This window comes from Muntiacus reevesi, chromosome 7 (assembly GCF_963930625.1).
Source record: "Muntiacus reevesi chromosome 7, mMunRee1.1, whole genome shotgun sequence".
NCBI lineage: Eukaryota > Metazoa > Chordata > Mammalia > Artiodactyla > Cervidae > Muntiacus > Muntiacus reevesi.
In genome coordinates this window covers 36,744,972-36,764,051 of record NC_089255.1, presented here as the reverse complement: position 1 = coordinate 36,764,051, position 19,080 = coordinate 36,744,972, and the positions used below count along the sequence as shown (strand labels likewise).

At 42.6% G+C, this 19,080-nt stretch overlaps 1 protein-coding gene across 5 annotated transcripts in view; it reads right to left on the bottom strand.

Annotated features, from left to right (window-relative positions):
• STARD9 (StAR related lipid transfer domain containing 9) overlaps nucleotides 1-19,080 on the bottom strand; it is a 121,020-nt gene that overhangs the window by 43,834 nt on the left and 58,106 nt on the right. For 3 of the 5 annotated variants that reach the window (XR_010663884.1, XM_065940181.1, XM_065940182.1), the window contains exons 8-18: nucleotides 16,524-16,593; nucleotides 14,844-14,916; nucleotides 11,108-11,175; nucleotides 9,929-10,026; nucleotides 9,315-9,524; nucleotides 9,040-9,137; nucleotides 8,024-8,101; nucleotides 7,538-7,609; nucleotides 4,397-4,576; nucleotides 747-798; nucleotides 281-418 (exon numbers count right to left, since the gene is read on the bottom strand). Coding sequence is in view for 4 of the 5 variants with exons in the window: in XM_065940181.1 (XP_065796253.1) it covers nucleotides 281-418; nucleotides 747-798; nucleotides 4,397-4,576; nucleotides 7,538-7,609; nucleotides 8,024-8,101; nucleotides 9,040-9,137; nucleotides 9,315-9,524; nucleotides 9,929-10,026; nucleotides 11,108-11,175; nucleotides 14,844-14,916; nucleotides 16,524-16,593 (1,137 nt within the window). In the remaining variant the exon portion in view is untranslated. Of the gene's footprint in view, nucleotides 1-280; nucleotides 419-746; nucleotides 799-3,704; nucleotides 3,827-4,396; nucleotides 4,577-7,537; nucleotides 7,610-8,023; nucleotides 8,102-9,039; nucleotides 9,138-9,314; nucleotides 9,525-9,928; nucleotides 10,027-11,107; nucleotides 11,176-14,843; nucleotides 14,917-16,523; nucleotides 16,594-19,080 lie in introns of those variants that run through there. The other 2 variants (XM_065940183.1, XM_065940184.1) reach the window with 2 other exon arrangements.

Below are 19,080 nucleotides of genomic sequence, written 5' to 3'. Positions count from 1 at the left end.
TTTCTAGGTGAGGAAATTGAGGCTCAGAGACCTTCCCAAGGATGTACAGCAAACAAACACAGGTACAAATTTCAGAGAGTCATTCTCTACTCTGGGGCCCCGGACTTGGGGTTTCTCTGTTTATGGGAGGACTGTATTAGGAAATCTTCAGGTCCCTGGGTGCAGAGGCTGGGGGTTCCATCCTTAAAGCCTGCTTCACTGAGCCCTCTGGGTCTGGTTCCTGAGAATAGAGCTGGTCCACCACTCATCCTGGCATAAACTGGGCTGTGGGTAGTCCTACCTTGGGTGAGACGGCAGGAGGAGGTGACCTCTCGGCCGTTGACTGTGCAGCGGGCCCCGCGGGCAGGACGTAGAATGACGACCCCACAGGCGCTGGTGATAGTGCAGTGGTCTCTCTCGATCCACTGACCCTGCAGGACTAGAGATGACAGGGGCGTCGCTCGGGTGGAGGCACAGCCCAGGAAATATCTCCGCCATTCTTCTGATGAGATCAGAATCCACTTCTGGAAGATCTCACATCATGACAGGAGAGGAGGAGCCACCACCTGAAACCATGCAGACCCAGATGGCCCCACAGTGTGTGTCTCCTCCTCTCGTGTCCAAGACCCCCAGCCTGGCAGCAAAAAAGGAGCAGCCCTTCAGAATGCCAAGATTCCTTCCTCTCCGAACCTTCAGCTTCCTCAGAAGAAACCTGTCAGGCACGGACACCTACACAGAGCATCAGACCTATACACCCTGTCACTCACCGATGTCCTGTTCCTGCTCTGAGTCAATCCTTCCTATTTTTGTCGTCCCCTCCTAAAGGGAAAAACGAAGCCATTTTAAGGAGAATAAAAAGGGATGTAACCCTGCCCCAAAGGAGAGTCCACCTGTTTGAGCACCATCACTGTCTCCCCATGCCCGCCCCAGCTTCCTTTCCACACCACTTCTCAGCTTTGGTCCAGGCTGCTCTGACTGCTCTACCCACTCACTATGCAGCCAGGATGCCCCTGGGAAGGTGTGGGCAAAACAGTGCAGGACAGAGCATCACCAGCTTTTTGCAAAGTGAATCCCAGGGACGGGGGAGCCTGGTGGGCTGCCGTCTATGGGGTCGCACAGAGTTGGACACGACTGAAGCGACTTAGCAGCAGCAGCTAGAACTGGCCAGCTCCTTTCTGTCCTGTAGCCTCGAGTTAGGCAGTCAGAGCTTCTCTAGTCTGAGGAAGAGGGAACACAAGTATGGCTTTCTCCCAGGGACTAAGGTTAGTGTGGCCCAAGTTTGGTCCAAGTCAGTCTCAAACAGACATGCTTTCTATGACAATGTATGGAAGCACAGGATTTTTACCTTCTTGATCGTAGATGAAGTTTAACAGACACCAGATTCTAAGAAGAGTAAAACACAAAAAGGAGGAAAGCACATCTAGAATCAAAAAAGACTGAAAGAGAGTATAAGGAAAGAGGTGGAAACTGGAGTTAGTATCAATGAATCACTGGGTTAGTAGAAACTCTAACAATGCAGTTTAAGAGCACACAGCTCTGTTTGAGGAAGGCAGTGACATGGCAAGAGATGCGAGTCTAGAGCTGAGTCTAGAGGTATATTTATCATTTACTAACTATCTCCTATGTACAGGGCACCGTGCCGAGTACTTTACAGACGTCTCTCATTTAATACTTTAACACCCAGAATGTAGTACTATGATCCTCTGCATAGAGGAGGAATCTGAAGCTGATAGGAAATAAGCTGCCCTGGGAGCCCACATACTACACAGGACAACCCTGGCTAGAATTCATTTCTCTCCTGGTCCTGTACCCATGCTATTCCAACTTCACCAAACCACCCTGGTGACTGATGCTTTTTAAGTGACTAGAAACTTCCATGCTAGGCTTCACTGTCAGCAGACAGAAGGGAGGGCCCTGCAGCTCTCCCAAAATTGCTTGTGAAGAAAGACTCCTGGAAGTAATAAATGAGGATCTGGCTCCCTCTCAAAACCCACAACCCTCCAGAACCCAGGCTTTCCTGCTCAGCCACTGAGGATCACATGAGCCAATGGATGCCAGTCTCCAGACTCCACCAGCCAGAATGGAGGGAGAGGGGTCAAGACTGCTCTCAAGGGATCAGGGTCAGCCCCAGTGATGAGGCACGTTCCTCCCATAGGGATAAAGGCCACAGCACATCCCAGCCTCTGGATATGCAGAGCAGAGCCACCCAAAACGTGCTGGCATCTCATTTAACATGGGCTGAGCTGGCGCCAGCAGCCCCTCTGCTGCTTTATGCCTCTTCCTTGGGAGGAACAGTAGCACAAAGGCAGTTATGAGGGTGAAGTCCAGGATATCAATGACCCGTGCTCCTTCCACCCTTTCGGCTGCCCACTCCCCACCCATGCTGCCTCCCAAGGTGACTCAGGCAAACAGCTCCCAGGCCACTGTTAGGGACTAGGTCTGGGTCTGGAACCAAGTTAGCAAATAAAAGCAGAGAATCTAGAATGACTACTGTTATACTGCTACCCAACCCAGGATGCAAACAAGTGAAAAGGAGGGAAATTGGTAAAAACCCATAGAAATGCCAGGATGAGAAGTAGACTGAGACTTCCCTGGTGGTCCAGTGGTTATAAATCCACCTTCCAATGCAGGCGATGTCAGTTCAATCCATGATCTCGGAACTGAGATCCCCATGCCTCAGGGCAACTAAGCCTGAACGTTGCAGCTTGAGAAGCCCACGCACTGCAACCTAGACGAGCCTCCTTCCCACCAAAAGTAGACTGGGACCTCATCCCCAGGTTCATTATCAGTGTGAGGGAGTGAGCGACCCTCAGTGCACTGATTCGGCTAGGACACCAGTGACCCAGGATCATCCATCTCCTGCCTCCAGCTCAATCTGCCCTTCATCCTTCAACCCTCTGCTGCTACCTAACTCTGTCACATGATGTCTGCCTTCATCTGCTCACTCCACATCCAGTCAATGTATCACATCAGCTCTACTCAAATACTAAGTGTTTTATTCCACCTGGTCTCTCCTGACCTCCAATCTTTCCCTATGGCTCTGACTAATGGAACGATCGATTGCCTTTGGTGTTTAGATTTGTTATTAAAGTCACAGCCGTTTCTGCCTGGGGCGTTTTCACTGAGATGATTTATGCTGTGTCAAAACAGAAGCTACTTTAACTTTCTGTCTGGGAGGCTCAGTCTCTGACAACTTCCCCGAGGCTCAACCTCAGAACACAGACTTGCTAATAAGTGCATGAGCCTTGCTGAAGTCTCCCCACCACAGGCACTGCAGCAACAGCAACCTAATTTCTCCAGGGATAAAGGCAGCATCACGCATCCCCATAAACTCTGTTCCTTTTAAATGTCGGTTTAGCATCCTGGGGACAATTATGAAAAATGCAGATTTTCAGTGAGCATAGGGCTCCTGGCCACATACAATATGTTTCCCTGGTGGCTCAGATGGTAAAGAATCTGCCTGCAATGCAGGAGACGCGGGTTTGATCCCTGGGTTGGGAAGATCCCCTGGAGAAGGGAATGGCTTCCTACTCCAGCATTCTTGCCTGGAGAATCCCATGGACAGAGTATCCTGGTGGGCTACAGTCCATGGGGTTGCAAAGAGTCAGACACAACTGAGTGACTAACACTTTCACTTCAGTGTATGTTTAGTCCATCCGTGGGGACTGTCCTTCTACATTAGGACAAACACTTTTGATGAGGACAGGATATAAGACTCTACCTACCATGTGTCACTAACTCTCAAAATGCTTCATTTAGAAGTCTCTGTCCCCAGGTGACAACGAACCAGGGGAACCAGGTCCTTGCAGAAGGGCTTCACGTCACTCTTTTCTCTGGGTGCTTGAATGTCACACCCTGGTCACCCTTAGCCCACCAGCTCTCCAGAGTTCTGCACACTTTTTTTGAACTTCCTAAATCAACTTCCTCTCTCCTCTCTTCTTTCCCAGGCAAACCTAGTAATGGAGAAGGGAGGTTGACTGAAGTGGGAAAGTACTAGAAGGGAACTGTTTCTTATCCTTTGATCCCTTTAGCCCCTGAAAGCCGTCTGTGAGCTGCCTGTATCTGCGGGGAGTGCTCAGGAGTGCTGGTGGAATTATGAGGTTGGGATTTCACCTCCAGGAGTGCACTCCTGTGCTTTAGGAAGCCAGAAAAGGAATATAAGCAACATCTTTCTTATTTTAAATGAGGAAACTGAGGCACAGAAAGCAAAAACAAGAGCGACAGTAGTAGCAGCTGAAAACCAAATTCTGATTTCTAGTCTTCTGCTCTATTCATGCAAAAATGAAACAGATCACAGCTGGTGGGCAGGCCTGGCTTCCTGAGGGCAGTTCTGCCACCTCGGCTGCCACTGGCCTTTCCCTCCTGCACCTCTGAGGCCTGCAGCTGAGGGAGAGAGCGGGCACACCCGCCTGCTCACCTTGAGGTGATAGAGCACAACACCTGTGCTGAGCACGTCATCCTCCAAGGCCATCAGGTGTGGCAGGCTGGAGTCAATAACCAGCCCAGCCCGCCTCCTGTTGATGTCCACTCTGTAATGTTCCATGAGAGCCTGCCACTCGTTCCACTTCCGGGCCCAGTCTTCAGACAGCTGGCCTGTCTGTGGAGACAGAGGGGTGGTCTTGGACACTCAGAACGGGGAGCAAAGGGTCCAGTGCCACCCTGGCCCATTTCTGGGCATCACTTCCTCACTTTCCTCCCCGGGATTATTCGAGGCTCCACACAGGCCCTTGCACCTCCTCTGTAAGCTCTCTGTGTTTTCTAAGTTTTCCTCAAAAGTTACCATTAATTTTATTAATAGAAACTCAAAAAATGTTATTTTTAAAGTTTTCTGCAATGAGCATGTATTGTTTTTAGGGGGAAAAAAGCACCATAAATGCTACTTTTAAAAATTAGTTGGGGGACTCCCCTGGCAGTCCAGTGGCTAAGACACTGTGCTCCCAACACAGAGGATCTGGGTTCGATCCCTGATGAGGGAACTAGATCCTATATGCCACAACTAAAAATTCCTGCATGCTGAAGATCAAAGATCCTATGTGCTGAAACTAAGACCCAATGCATCCAAATAAATAAATAAATATCAAAAAACAGATTAGTTGGGATGTGAGTAAGACATCTTGTTTAAATTCTCTTCTTTCCACGACCTTCCTGTGTGATCTACGCTGAGAGTCCTCTTGTGACATAACACTTCCAGAGGTGTACCCTTGAGTTCTAATATAAGCTTGCACACCCCTCAAAGACCCACAAAGCACCAAGAGGGGTCTCCCCAGGGAGAATAAAGGCTATGAAACTGGTCCAAAAGACCACGCAATAATAGGGTAACAACAGCAGTAACAATAAAACATTGAGGGCTTACTATGGATCAGGAACAGAATTTTCTTTCTTTTTTTTTTTTTTAGGAACAGATTTTAAAAATAAATATATTAAGGCTTAAAGGCCTTAAGCTAAGCCCACTGGGGAAATGTGAAGGAACAATGTTGAATAAAGGGTCCTCTTTCCTTCTTGTGGTGGAAATTGATATCAGGGCAGGAAACTTCCTTTGGGAGTGAAGAACTGAGGAAGACCAGAAAAGGAACTGGATTCAGCTAACTCCTTATCTCATAAAGAAGAAAACTTAAATTTTTTAAAAATTTATTTTTAATTAAGAAAAAATAAATTATGCCAAGTTTAGGTACAAGTATTTTATGATCCTAGAAATATTTTTTTCTCTTCTTTTGGTCATGCCACATGGTTTACAGGATCTTAGTTCCCCCACCAGGGACTGAACCCATGCCTTCTGGAGCAGAAGTGCAGTCCTAACCACTAGACTGCCAGGGAATTTCTGAAACATTCTTTTTAATGTTATAATCATTAAGTTGAAGTTTGAAAACTACAGGATACCTATGAAGGGCTGGCAGAGGTGGGTGGCAGGGCACACTCCCCTGAAGGTGCTTCAGAGGACACCGCCCCTCTGGCGACCTTTATCACCCACTCCTACCTGCCTAAGGTTGCAAGACCAGCAAGTGACAGGTTCAAGTCCAGTCTGCCAGCCTGTATAATGTAAAAATGCTAATGAGCCTGGAATGAAGCAAAAATCAGAACATATAGCTAAACACAGAATTTTTGAGAAACTTCTGAATATCTGAAGTAGTCTTCAAGTTTTGTTTGAGTAACAAAATACTGACATAGCCAGGATACTGTAATAACATACAAGAATGACACAGTAGAACACTAGAAATGGGGACATTCACTTACAAGACCTAAATCCAACCTGTCACCAAATAATGCCTACCACTTCTTCCTTTCAAATGTCTCCAGGAATTACCACTTGATTCAATCTCCTCAAATATACTCACCCTCACAGGGTCACAACAACCGTCTCTTTCCTTGTTGGTCTCTCTGTTTCCAGGCCTCAATCTATCCTACATGCAACTGTCATATTAATTTCCCCCTATATACTCCTTAATCATGTCACCAACTTGGTTCAAGAAGCTATGAGTAGCCTACTTATGTCAAGTACACGCCTCCTAAACCGGCCCTTTCCACCCCTCAGTGCCTCTGCCAAGAGCACGTATCCTGACTGGCTCCAAGGTCCTCACACTGCATGTGTCCACATGGTCTCTCACACCAGCTCTTCTCTCACTTCTGTGACTTTGCCTCTGTCATCCCTCGCTTATCCTGACACTGCAGCCCACCTCCTTACCTAACAGACCCTATCCATCCTACAAGGTCTAGTTCAAATTCTCTGCCTTCCTACTCCAGAAGTGAAGATGTCAATGAAAGTTCCAAGCCACCATGATTTCTTCCTTCTGGAGCTCTTTCCATCTAACTCACGTAAGTTACTGCATTGAATCATTCTCTAAACGTGCTTCCAACTAGACTGCAAGCCACCTGAGGGCAGGGACTTCTCTCTGTCTCCTGCAGCGTCACGCTGAACACCTATCTGGTGCTCAGTGAATACCTGTCATTCAGTTGATTTACTTATTTACCAGAAAGTCCCTTGGACTGCAAGGAGATCCAAACAGTCCATCCTAAAGGAGATAAGTTCTGGGTGTTCAGTGGAAGGACTGATGCTGAAGCTGAAACTCCAGTACTTTGGCCACCTCATGCGAAGAGTTGACTCATTGGAAAAGACCCTGATGCTGGGAGGGGTTGGGGGCAGGAGGAGAAGGGGATGACAGAGGATGAGACGGCTGGATGGCATCACCGACTTGATGGGTATGAGTTTGTGTAAACTCCAGGAGTTTGTGATGGACAGGGAGGCCTGGCGTGCTGCGATTCATGGGGTCGCAGAGAGTCGGACACGACTGAGCGACTGAACTGAACTGAATTCTTTCCTAGGCTACCATACTCTCTGAAAGGAGTTATCATGATCCCCTGAGAGAACAAAGCAGTCAGAAAGCCAATCAGCAGCCCTTAGACAAACATCCCTGAATTCAAGGCTCAATGGAGACAAAAGTTTTCTCCAGATAGAACCTCTCTGTCCTGATGAGGGAGCAGTCCTGGCCCAGGAATGATGGAGGGAGTCAGAACGGTTCCCAAAGTGAAGTAAAGCACAACAGAGCGCCCCCAACATACCCACCTCTGATTCATTTTGGAGAATCAGCTCCTTAAGGTTTTCATCCTTTCCCTCATTCAATGAATGGAAGCTTCTCTGCACAAAGAGAGAGAGATGTGCTTCATGGGCCCCACCCTTACTCTTGGGAAGGAAAGGTGCAGATAAAGGAAAGACGTTATTGTTAAAATCAGAAACAAATCAGACGGCTAAGTATTGGGCTCAGAGTGGAACAAAGAAGGAGAATTCGAGGCAATTTTTTCTGGAGGGCCTCATATGCCATATCTGCCCACATACAGAACAAGGGTCATGCAGGCAGATGCCCTTTGGACAGCAGAGATGAAGCATCCCTTCTGAAACTACACAGGTAATCACAATAACTCCCGTCCTGTCTCTGCTCCCACTCTGCTCTTTAAGCATCACCTGACTGAGGACACAGAATGCAGCAGGGCTCAGATCCTCTGCAGAAGAGAAGGGTCTCTTGAGGACAGAAAAGTCCTGACGCCCACATACCAGCTCAAAGCTCAGCAGCATGGCTTTCAGTCTCCCAATCTCTTCCCTGAGTTCTCTGATCAACTTCACATTTGCATCCTGAAACAGAGAGAACTCGGTCACCACTGACTGAAATGAGGGCTCAAATGGCTATGAGGTGCTACTCGCAATGAGCTTGGAAGAAGCAGATTACTCATTTGGAGTAATTTCTAGGGCAGTCTTTTCAAAGTGTGGTCCTAGGACCAGCAGGAACTTCACCTAAGAGCTAGTGAGAAATACGAAATCTATGGACCCCCATTCCCCACAATGCCCCAACACCTACTAAATCATAAAGTCTTCAGGGCTGGTTTAACAAACCGTCCAAGTGATTCTGATACACACTGAAGTTTCACAATCACTGCCTTAGAGCAGGACATCAGGCAGGTAATACAAACGCCAGAGTATGCTAATCTTCCAGTATTAGGTACAAATCTTCCAGTATTAGGTGTGACTAAACTTAGTGCATAATTATTGATACACTGCCCTTTAAAACAGTCCATAGACGAGCTCTACATGGGCCATCCATTTGTAATCCCTGCCCTGGAATTTTTTACAAAAACTGCAAAGCAGATGAGGAACTTTTAGAATATTCTCATCATTAATTCAACTTTAAAGGCTAAAAAACTCCTCATATGCCACTTTTAGCCCAAAACAGAGATGTCACTGCAATTTGCATATGAAAAAAGGCATAAAGCAACGTAAATTCAGAATAAAGGCAGCAAACGCAGACACTTTTAAGTGAGCTTTCCTCTAGTGGCAATAGTGTACCAGGGATCTTCACATCAGTGGCCATAGGGAAATACCTAAAATAAATTATTTTAAAAGGCAACTGGATGAAGCCAGTCAGGATATGAGAAAAGAAAGAATTTTGCTCCTTCATCACTTGGAGAACAAGTCTGGCCACTGGGGTGAGTACAAAGAGAAAGAAGTCAATGAGAGGAAAACAGGAGAACTTGGTGTGAGCTGTTCGAAACTAGGACTTCAGAGGGGGGGCTTACCTCATTTACCCTCGGCTTGTTGATGATGTTTTTGGCATTGGATGCATATCTCAATGTGCTCATGGTCTCACTGTAGCTAGTGTGTGCAGGAGACACGGCTGGGGTAGAAGCAGAAAGTTAAAACACACACTGAGCCCTCCCACCCAGCCCATGACCACTGATCTTGCTGCTATCACCCAGGCTGAATAAGACCCTTGATGAAATGGGCAGCCGTGGCCCTTTCTCTGAGGCAGAGCACCAGTCCCAACACAGAACCAACTCCACAGCCCACTCACTGGCAACCATGATGGTTCTGGAGTTGCCTCCGAGGCTGTCCTTCAGCAGCCAGGTCAATACTGAGTCCCGGTAGGGGATGTATGACTGCCTCCGGGAGGGTTCCCCTCCACTGCTGGTCCCGGAAGGAGAGCTAGGGAGCCTGCTGTCACCACCATCGCTCGCTGCACTGTTGAGGCTCTGGCAGCTGTTGAATACCTGAGAGTTCTGGGCTTAAAAGACAACAATAAAAGTGGAAGGAAAAAAAAGGAATTATGAAACAAATGCATTAAAACAAAGCAATGGCTGGAGAACAGACATCATACTCCCTAATCTCTTTCTGTCCATGTCAGGAGGCTTTAAATGTGGGCTCTGGACTCAACCCTTGACTCAAGCAATGGAATATTTAAGACACATAATTTCTCAGTCTCTCTTCTTTTTGGAATGAGAGTGGTAGGATGATGGTAATGTTGTAATCAAAAACCATAAATATCAATTTTTCATGCCCCAAACCGGAAGGTAAACTTTATCAAAGAGAACCTGGTAAGTACCTATCCTTTTCTGACAAAATGAAAACATATGAATTGTTTTCCAAAGTTTCCCCCCACTCTGGTCCTCCAGGCTACTGGCAAAATACCTAAGGTGGAGATGACGATTCCCAGAGTCACAAGAGACTTGTTGATATTGGCTCCTTCAGTAATCCGGTCCTTACAGTAACTGGGATCTGCTCTTTCACTGAAACACAGTCGATGAAAACAGAAACAGAAGCAAACAAGAAGACACTATCCTTTTAACACTGTTAAAAAACACTATCCATTGTGTTGCACTTCATGTAAAAGATCCATATAATAAATTCCCCTTAGAATTCAGTTCCAGAAATAATGTTACCATCATGTCATGAACTGGCATCCTTCTACATTCTCAGGCAATAAAAATCAAATAATTCATTACATTTGGCTGTCAGAGAACTTTGAGCTAAAAGTAATATTCATTTACTGTAATGATACCAATATAGCTTTTTGTTATATACTATTCTCCTTTTCTTTACTGTTTTAATTTCACATGCTAATGACTTTATGGTATCTGGGTCATTAACAGTTTCAAATTCCTTATTCAAGTAAATGGGAAATATTAAAAATTCACACTTCCAGTTGGCTGATACAGTTTCTTTCAGAAAGCACTTAAGCTTTTAAGGGAGCACTGTGCCATATTAATTATTTAACCGTTTTAAGATAAGAAAATTTGCCTTATTTCATGTTATACTTTTTTCTGACTACATTATTCCTGATAATTTCTTCTTTCTAGATATGTAAATGAGTAAAATTCAAGCTTTCATCTAATACTTTTTAAAAAAGCAGTATCTTATCCCCAATACCACAATGTTTTTTAAAGCTTTTCTTTTTTCTGAAGAGATGTGCAGAGCTGCATAAAATCAATACTAGCTCAAAGGAAAAAAGTGTGTTCAGTCACCTCTACTTAAAGCACCAGTTTTCAGTCTTGGCTGCACACAGCCTCACTCCCCTTGACTCCACTAATAGTCTCATTTATTTCATCTGAGGTGCAGCCGAGGCACTGGGAGCTTTAAAAGGTCCAGGTGACTTTAATGGGCAGCTAAGATTGAGAGGCCCTAACACAGAACTTCTCAGCCCTAGAAAACTGTAATTTCTTAACCTATCAAACAATTTGTTTCTTTTGTCATTTTCTCAGGATGATTGATATGTGTAAAAGGTGGGGAAAAGTTTACTCCCTGTAAAATGGGTAAGAACAGGGTCATTGTCAAGGAAATAATTCCACCTGGTTTTGAGATCCTAATTACCTGCCTGCTAGGTCCACAAGGTTGATCTTGCTAGCGATTTCAGAGGGGAGGTTGTTCTCCAGGAATGCCTGAGGGAGGAAATAGATTTAAAGAGTGTCATTTGGAACGATGTGTTGTTGTTTTCCCCACAGACACCCTCCTAATTAAGATAGTATTTGGATTTTTAGCCAATTCACTCAAGAAATCTGTATTCTAATGTCCTCTGAACCAGATGAGCTCTCAATATCTGACAGGTACAATCAGTAAGTCCTGGGTTCTTCCTTCATTAAAAATATGAGCAAAACTTCCATAGAGTAGGTAGGCAACCTCCTCCCAACCCCCCACAAAGTCTCCTGAGCACAATTTACCAGGTAAATGCTCAGCTCTGCCGAGGGAGGCTCTAACTCATCAGTAGAGATCCACAGCACATGGCGGTGTGGTGGGCAGGGGTCCTGATTGGTTTGCCTCTTGTTAACCTGTCACGGTGGCTCAGACAGTAAACAGTCCGCCCGCAATGCAGGAGACCTGGGTTTGATCCCTGGGTCGGGAAGATCCCCTGGAGAAGGGAATGGCAACCCACTCCAGTATTCTTGCCTGGAGAATCCCAGGGACAGAGGAGTCTGGTGAGCTGCTGTCTACGGGGTTGCACAGAGTTGGACACGACTGAAGCGACTTAGCAGCAGCAGCAGCAGAACACAACCTAAGTCACAGCATGTTATTAATCTGCTGGGCAGGACTCTCTCTGTGTTCTAAGCAGGGGCATCCAGTCCTCAAGAGCAAAACTACTCTGGCTTTCTTTTTTAATTCAATATGGGATTTTTGTTGTTTTATTTTAATGTTGTGCATCCATCGCCAAAATCCAGTTTTAAAACATTTCCAATAACTTCTCAAATTCACTCAAGTCTGTTTGCAATCAATCTCCATTGTCATCTTCAGCCCCAGACCAACATTCAATTTTCTATCTATAAATCTGTCTTCTCAGGATATTTCACATAAACAGAAACATACAATGTCTGGCTTCTTTCATTGTGCACAATTATTTATAGATTCATTCAGGTTGAGGTACATGTCAAAAGCTCAATTTTATTGCTGAGTATTAACAGCATCCGCTGTATGAATATATCATGGTTTGTTTATCCATTCACCTCTTAGTGAACATTTGAGTTGTTTCCAGTTTTGAACAATTACTAACAAAGCTGCTGTGAATATTTGTGTACAAGTCTTTCTATGGATATATGATTTCTTATCTGGAAAAAATACATAGGAGTGCAATGGCTGAATCATATGGTAGGTATGTGTTTAATTTTTTAAGAAACTAATTCTTTTTCAAAGTTGTTGTACCATTTTACATTCCCACATAATGTATGAGAACTCCAATTCCTACACATCTTGCCAGTATTTAGTATAATCATTCTTTTCAATTTCAGCCATCTTAAAAGGTGGGCAGTGATAGCTTATTTGATATTAATTTGCATTCCTCTAATAATTAATGATGTCTGCATCTTTTCAAGTGCTTGTCATCTGTATATTTTCTTAAGTAACAGTTCAAAATTTTTGCCTATCTTTTTGAGTTGTTTTACTGAGTTTAGAGAGTTTTGGATCTATTCTGGATACAAGCCCTTCATCTGACATACATTTTACAAGTAAATTCTCCCTATCTGTGGCTTTTCCTTTTTTTTTTTTGGCTTTTCTTTTTATTTACTTAATAGTGTCTTTTGAAGAGCAGAAGTTTTAAATTGTGACCCATTCCAAACTGCAATTTGCTCTTTTGTTCAATTTATATTTATAGTGCCATATCTAAAAATACCTTTGCCTAGTCCAAGGTCACAAGGTTCTCCCATGTTATTTTCTATTATACAAGTTGAATGTTTTAGGTTTCACATTAGTGTCTATGATCCAGCTTGATTAACTTTTTAATAAAATATACATTAATGATTTTCAACATGTTTGGTGATTGTTTTTGGCCATTGTTTTTTTATTTTTCTTATGCCTATTTTCTCCTCTTTCTTTCTAGGATTCCCCTTACACTTAGGCTGACACACCTGATAAGCCACAGGTCTGTGCGGCTCTATTCATTCTTCTTCAAACCGGATGATTCCTATTGTTTTGTCTTCAACTTAATTAATTCTTCTGACATCTCAAATTGACTCTTGAGTCTCATTAGTGAATTTTTCATTTCTGTTATTATACATTTCCAGAATTGCCCCCTTTAAAATAACTTCTATCATTTTATTGAAATTCCCTTGAATCATAATCATCATGTTTTCCTTTAATTCTTTACAACATGGTTTCCTTAAGTTCTTTGAACATATTATATTAGCTGCCTGGAAGTCTTTGTATGCTAAATTCAACATGTGGAGTACTTAAGAGGAAGTTTCTAGTGACTGTTTTGTTTTCCTAGGTATGGGCTGCACTTTCTTATTTGTATTTGCATGTCTTAATTTTTGGTTGAATACCAGACATTTTAGATAATCCCATAACAACCCTGGATTCTGATCTTTTTCCTCTTGAAGGTGATAATGATTGTTGCTTTGTCTGTCTGGTAACCCGCCTAGACTAAAGCTCTAAAATCTGACTCCTCTACAGCATGCAGCCAAAGAGGTCTCTATTCAGCTTTTTTCCTTTAGTTGTTTTTAATTTTAGGCTTGGCTTCTAGGGGGCCACCTGTGTCTGCATACCTTAATGTTCAGCCAAAGACTGGTCAGAAATTGCAATTAAACACCTTAAGGCAATAGGACTTTTTTTCTCTGTTGATGGATCTATGTGTGAGCTGGGAAAGTCACTAAAAATTCTGGCCATTTTAAGTTTACTCCAGCGTTCGCTAGCCAACAGGGCCCTCTTGTGTCTCTTCTGCACAAACGTGCAGATTCTGTCAGTCAGGGCTGTATGGGCACATAGTCTCTGGTGCATATGTGCACAGCTTCCATTCAACCCAGGATATGTGAAGATCTTATCAAGCTTCCTATGGCCATATCACCTCCCAGAATTCCCAGTTAAACCCCCAGATAATTTTCCAGTTCACTTCTTGCCTGAAGCAGACCTACAATCTCAGGTTAATGGAGCCACTGATCTCCTTGTTAGCTTGCCACCAAGATCACCCACTTTAACTGACAATGCTCCCAATCAAGTGAACCCCTCAAGCAATGGCAGCAACCAAGCTGCTGGCTTCCACCATCTGTCCTTCTCTGATTGAACTTCCTCACTGACAGAGATTGGGGTGTGGGTGGGGATGGGAGCAGCCCAAGGGAACATGCCATACATTTGTACTCTTACCAGAAATTCAGTAGCTCTCTTGAATACATGCTTCTCAGTTTATATGGCTTTCATCTATTCTGAAATACTTATTTTGACACTTTTGTCTAGGTTTATTGTTGCTTTGGGGGGATAGGGTTTGTTAACCTCCTCACTCCATCATAATAAAAGTGAATCTTCTACTTTTAAATTTTAATGTGTATTTTCATTTCAATCTTGCTTTTTATTTTAAATGCCCAGACTGATCATATGGATATGAAAGTGCTTTGACATATTAAAAGTAAAATGTAAGTCAAAGATACTTGATTAGTCTTTATGCAATGCCTCAACCCCTTCTGGGTGAGCAGCTTAGTAGATTGTGTGTAGGTCCTACTTATGATATTAGGTCATATCAGAGGACCTATAAAGGGAAGGGTAGAAAGAAAGAAAAACAGGAAAATGGAAAATTAGTCAAAAGGAACAATGAAAGGAAGAAATCTGAGCAAACATTTAAATGGTAACCAACCTGTGTATAGTAGATAGTGAAGATGGCGTGGGATCTGCTGCTGGCTTCATGAACATGGGTTGCTGCTGTGATTCTGTGTACACAAGGGAAGAAAATTAGGACAAGATTGCTTATGCATGGTGGATCCTTAAGGATCCATGCGGAACACAAGAAATGTTAGTGCTGAGGTTCACAAGTGAGGATCACAAAACACCAGTATTTAGTCTTTTATAGTTAGGAGAATGGTCCCAAGAAAGCAGAAGCAGTGTTCCAGGTACTGATATCTGAGAACAACAGTGAGTATAACTTCATACTAAACCACAATTAGAACTTTTTTTAAGCAATAGAAGTCAAAAATCAGAATGGAAAAGTGTGATACTAGAGAGTCATCAACCTAGAAGAATATCCCTAAAACAGACCTATTTAAATTAGACAAGTAGATATGGAGAACTTGTTGGAGAAGAAGGCTCAAAGACAGCGAAAGTCAGTCATTATTAAGAATATTAATCTCATGGTGCCAGAAAGGGCTTTAAAAATGAGATCTTGAATTACATGAACATCACGCTTAAGCCAGGTGAAGAATGCACAGTCTCCCTGAGAGATTCGTTCCAATGCTGGCCTTTAAAGTCTGAAGAGTCTTCTCTTTATCTAAACCTGAGTCTGTCAATCTGGCTTCAGTTTAAGACCAACTCATTGACTTCTGTTCTCAGAGAAGTTACAGAATTGAAGAAAAGAGTCAAAATCTAGAGACTGGTCAATTGAAGGATAAAAAGGACAAGGTGAAGCCTGACACTTAACAATCAAGGAACTCAGGGTACCCTGAAGACAGGAAGCAAGTACTTCCAGGATAGTTCTATGAAAACCAAGGAACGGAACTTTAAATTTAAATCTTTTCCTTAACAGGGGACATAGAAGACTACAATTTCCCCAGTTTTTTTTTTCTTCACATGAAAAGGCTATTTGGGGGGCATATATTAATAACATTGTGGGTATTCCATAGTAACTAAAAATATAGAGTATTATCATAGTTTACAATAGCTTTTAGGAGAGTCTACAGCACCTAGTATTTCATAGCTGATTCTAAACAGTCTTTTTGTGTAAACTTTACAAGCTTCCCAGATGGCGCAGTGGTAAAGAATCCACCTGCCAAGGCAGGACATGCAAGAGACATGGGTCGGGAAGATCCTCTGGAGAAGGAAATGGCAACCCACTCCAATAATCTTGCCTGGGAAATCCCATGGACAGAAGAGACATGGGGCTGCAAAAGAGTTGGACATGACTTAGTGACTCAGTAACAATTACAGTATGCAAAACTTTTCTGGAAGAAAAAATGGTTTTCTGAAAAATTTTAAACTATATTGTACTACATCATCTCTATCAAGGAGAGGACAATGCAGGCAAAAATCGTTTCTTTGATGAAAATAGCAGAAGTTGTGTATTATAAGATAAAACATAGGGTAATTCTCTGGGCTTACTACCTAATATTACTATATCCAGGACAAACGCCAGCTTCACCACCAGTGAGAAGAGCACTAAATCTCAGCCATGTCCCCCTACCCTGGGTACATTTCTGTTCTGACAAAGGCCTCCTGATTGTGAATGTGGGGAGCTGCAGAGAGAATCTATACTGCAAAAGGGCAGTGAGAACACAGGAAAGAAGAATGAAACTGAAAGAATGACAGGGACAAACAAACCTGTTACCTGTTTGCTATTCCCTCCTCCAAGAGTTGAATTACTTGCTTATAGTTGGTAACTACGTGTTGAGATAAACCTATCAGATTTGTGAGGAGGAAAAAAGAGATTAAATAAAATTTTTTGGCAAAGTTTAACCTTTTCTTGTAGGTAATTAAATTTATTATCCTATTGCGTATTAGTTGGCAGACAAGAATTGAGGAACAACTTTATTCATTCAGATAATGGATTAGATCAAAAAATATTTACTGGAAGCCTACTGTCAGGCACTGTGACAGTCTCTCTGGCAACATCAGTCTCTACACTCCCAGAGATTATAGTCTAGAATTCACATAGCGGTTATGCTAACAACGAAAAGAATAATAATAATTCCTTACAAACAGACTCATGGACTTAGGGAACGAACCTACGGTTGCCAGAGGGAAGGATGAGGGAAAGGGAGAGTTGGGGAGTTTGGGATGGACATGTACTCATAGCTGTACTTAAAATGGATAACCAACATGGACCTACTGTATAGCACATGGAACTCTGCTCAGTGTTATGTGGGTGGGAGGGGAGTTTGGGGGAGAATGGATACATGTATATGTATGGCTAAGTCTCTTCGCTATTCACCTGAAACTATCACAACATGTGGGTTATCAGTTATACCCCAATATAAAATTAAAAGTTAAAAAAAAATCCTTAGAATTGTGCTATATTTAAGTTATGAGAAAAGTTCTCATGAATTACTTCATTTGGCCCTCATCAAATTTCTGAGGTAGATAGGGCCTACATGCCCCACAAAATGGTGGACTCAATTTGACATACAAAACATACAGTACACACGTCCTTATCCTCCCACAGTTTACAGTCATGAGAAATCATACAAGATAATGTGGCCAAGTGCCGCAGGAGTAGTAAGATAATAAATGTTGAGGAAGTCAGAGGAAAAGTCAGGGCAAGCTCTGTGGAGGAAGTGAGACTTGAATTTAGCCACTGGAGAATGGGTAGGCTTTAGATAAAAGGTAAGGAGGTACCTAAGGGCACAAAAGTAAATCTTTATGGCTGGTTACCCACCAAGTCAAAAAAGGCCTTCACAACTGTGCTAGAGAATCTGTTTATTAGAGATTCAGGAACCAAAGTATCTTCACGGGCTCATAGCTGAATACAATTACACTAAAAATTAACATAGTTAACTTGAACACTGACTGGATTTTTTTCTAATAAGGAATTATTACATTATTTAGATGTGATAATAATTTTGTGAGTGCAATTTCTTTAAAAAGCATTCCTTATCTTTTAGAGCTACCTATTAAAATATTTATACATGAACTGATATCTGGAATTTGCCTCAAAATAATATAGAATGTGGACAGAAGTGTAGATAAGGTAGAATTTGCCAAGGGTCATTGGGTTATGGGTTATTGTGAACATGGGGTTTATTATACTAGCCTATTTTTGTTCAAAATGTTCAAATAAAGAAAAAGAATGTTAAAAATTTAACCAAAGATAGAGACCTTCCATTTTCAGTAATGGCAAATTAGATAATATAAACCAACACTTCTGCCAAAGACTGTTAGAAACAGTTGGACAAAATATAAAAGACATCAATGTGAAGGCACAGTGGGATGACCAGATAGTGACCTTTTTTCAGGCCATATAATGGGGAAGGATGGAAGCCCAGAGACATCAGGCCAGCATTTGCAGACATCTTCCCCCTCAAAGCATTTCCCGTATCTTGAGAAGTGGCTGACAGCAGTTCTCTTGACAACCTCACAGATACAGAGAGACACAGACTGCAGTCCAGGGCTCAGGTGGGCCCTGTGGCACCCTACCTCTCTGAGTTGGAAACTTAAAGGGCTAAAACACAGGAATAAGTTTTAATTAGAATTAAACAGTTTTTGAAGGGACCTCAGCTCAGCTTTGAACATTCTTAGTCCTTCAACTGGACTGAGTTGACTCTGGATTCCTATGTGTTCAGGAACCTGGCACCAGTAAATACGAGTCTTCTTTGCCAGAAGATATTATTGTTCAAGACCTCTAAATTATTTCCATAAGCAATTTAGCAAATATTGTCTGGAACAAAATTGTGACACACCAGCACATAAGTATATCTGATAACATAAATGAAAATCCGCAAAAATTACACAGACTATATAAAGAGACCTAAAACAGATCCAGATACTGGAGTTATAGTAACTTTAAAGTAACTCTGCTTACTGTTTTCAAGGGACTAAAAACAAGATTATAAAATTTCAGCGAAAACTGGAAACTATAACAAAAAGATCAAATGTAGATTTGGGAAGTGAAAAGTACTATAAGTGAAAATAAGAACTCAATGTGTAAGTTTAACAGCAGGTTAGATACAGGTGAAACATATGTTAAAATCATATAACCAAAATCAGCATAGCGAGCCAAAAGATACAAAATATAGAAGAAAGGGTAAGAATCATAAACTACATAAGGAATAGGTCTAATAAACCTGTAATTGGAATTCCACAAGGAGAGAGTGGGGTAAAAGCAATGTTAGAATAACGTCAGAAGTAATGCTTATCTGTATAGCAGAAATTAACACAATATTGCAAAT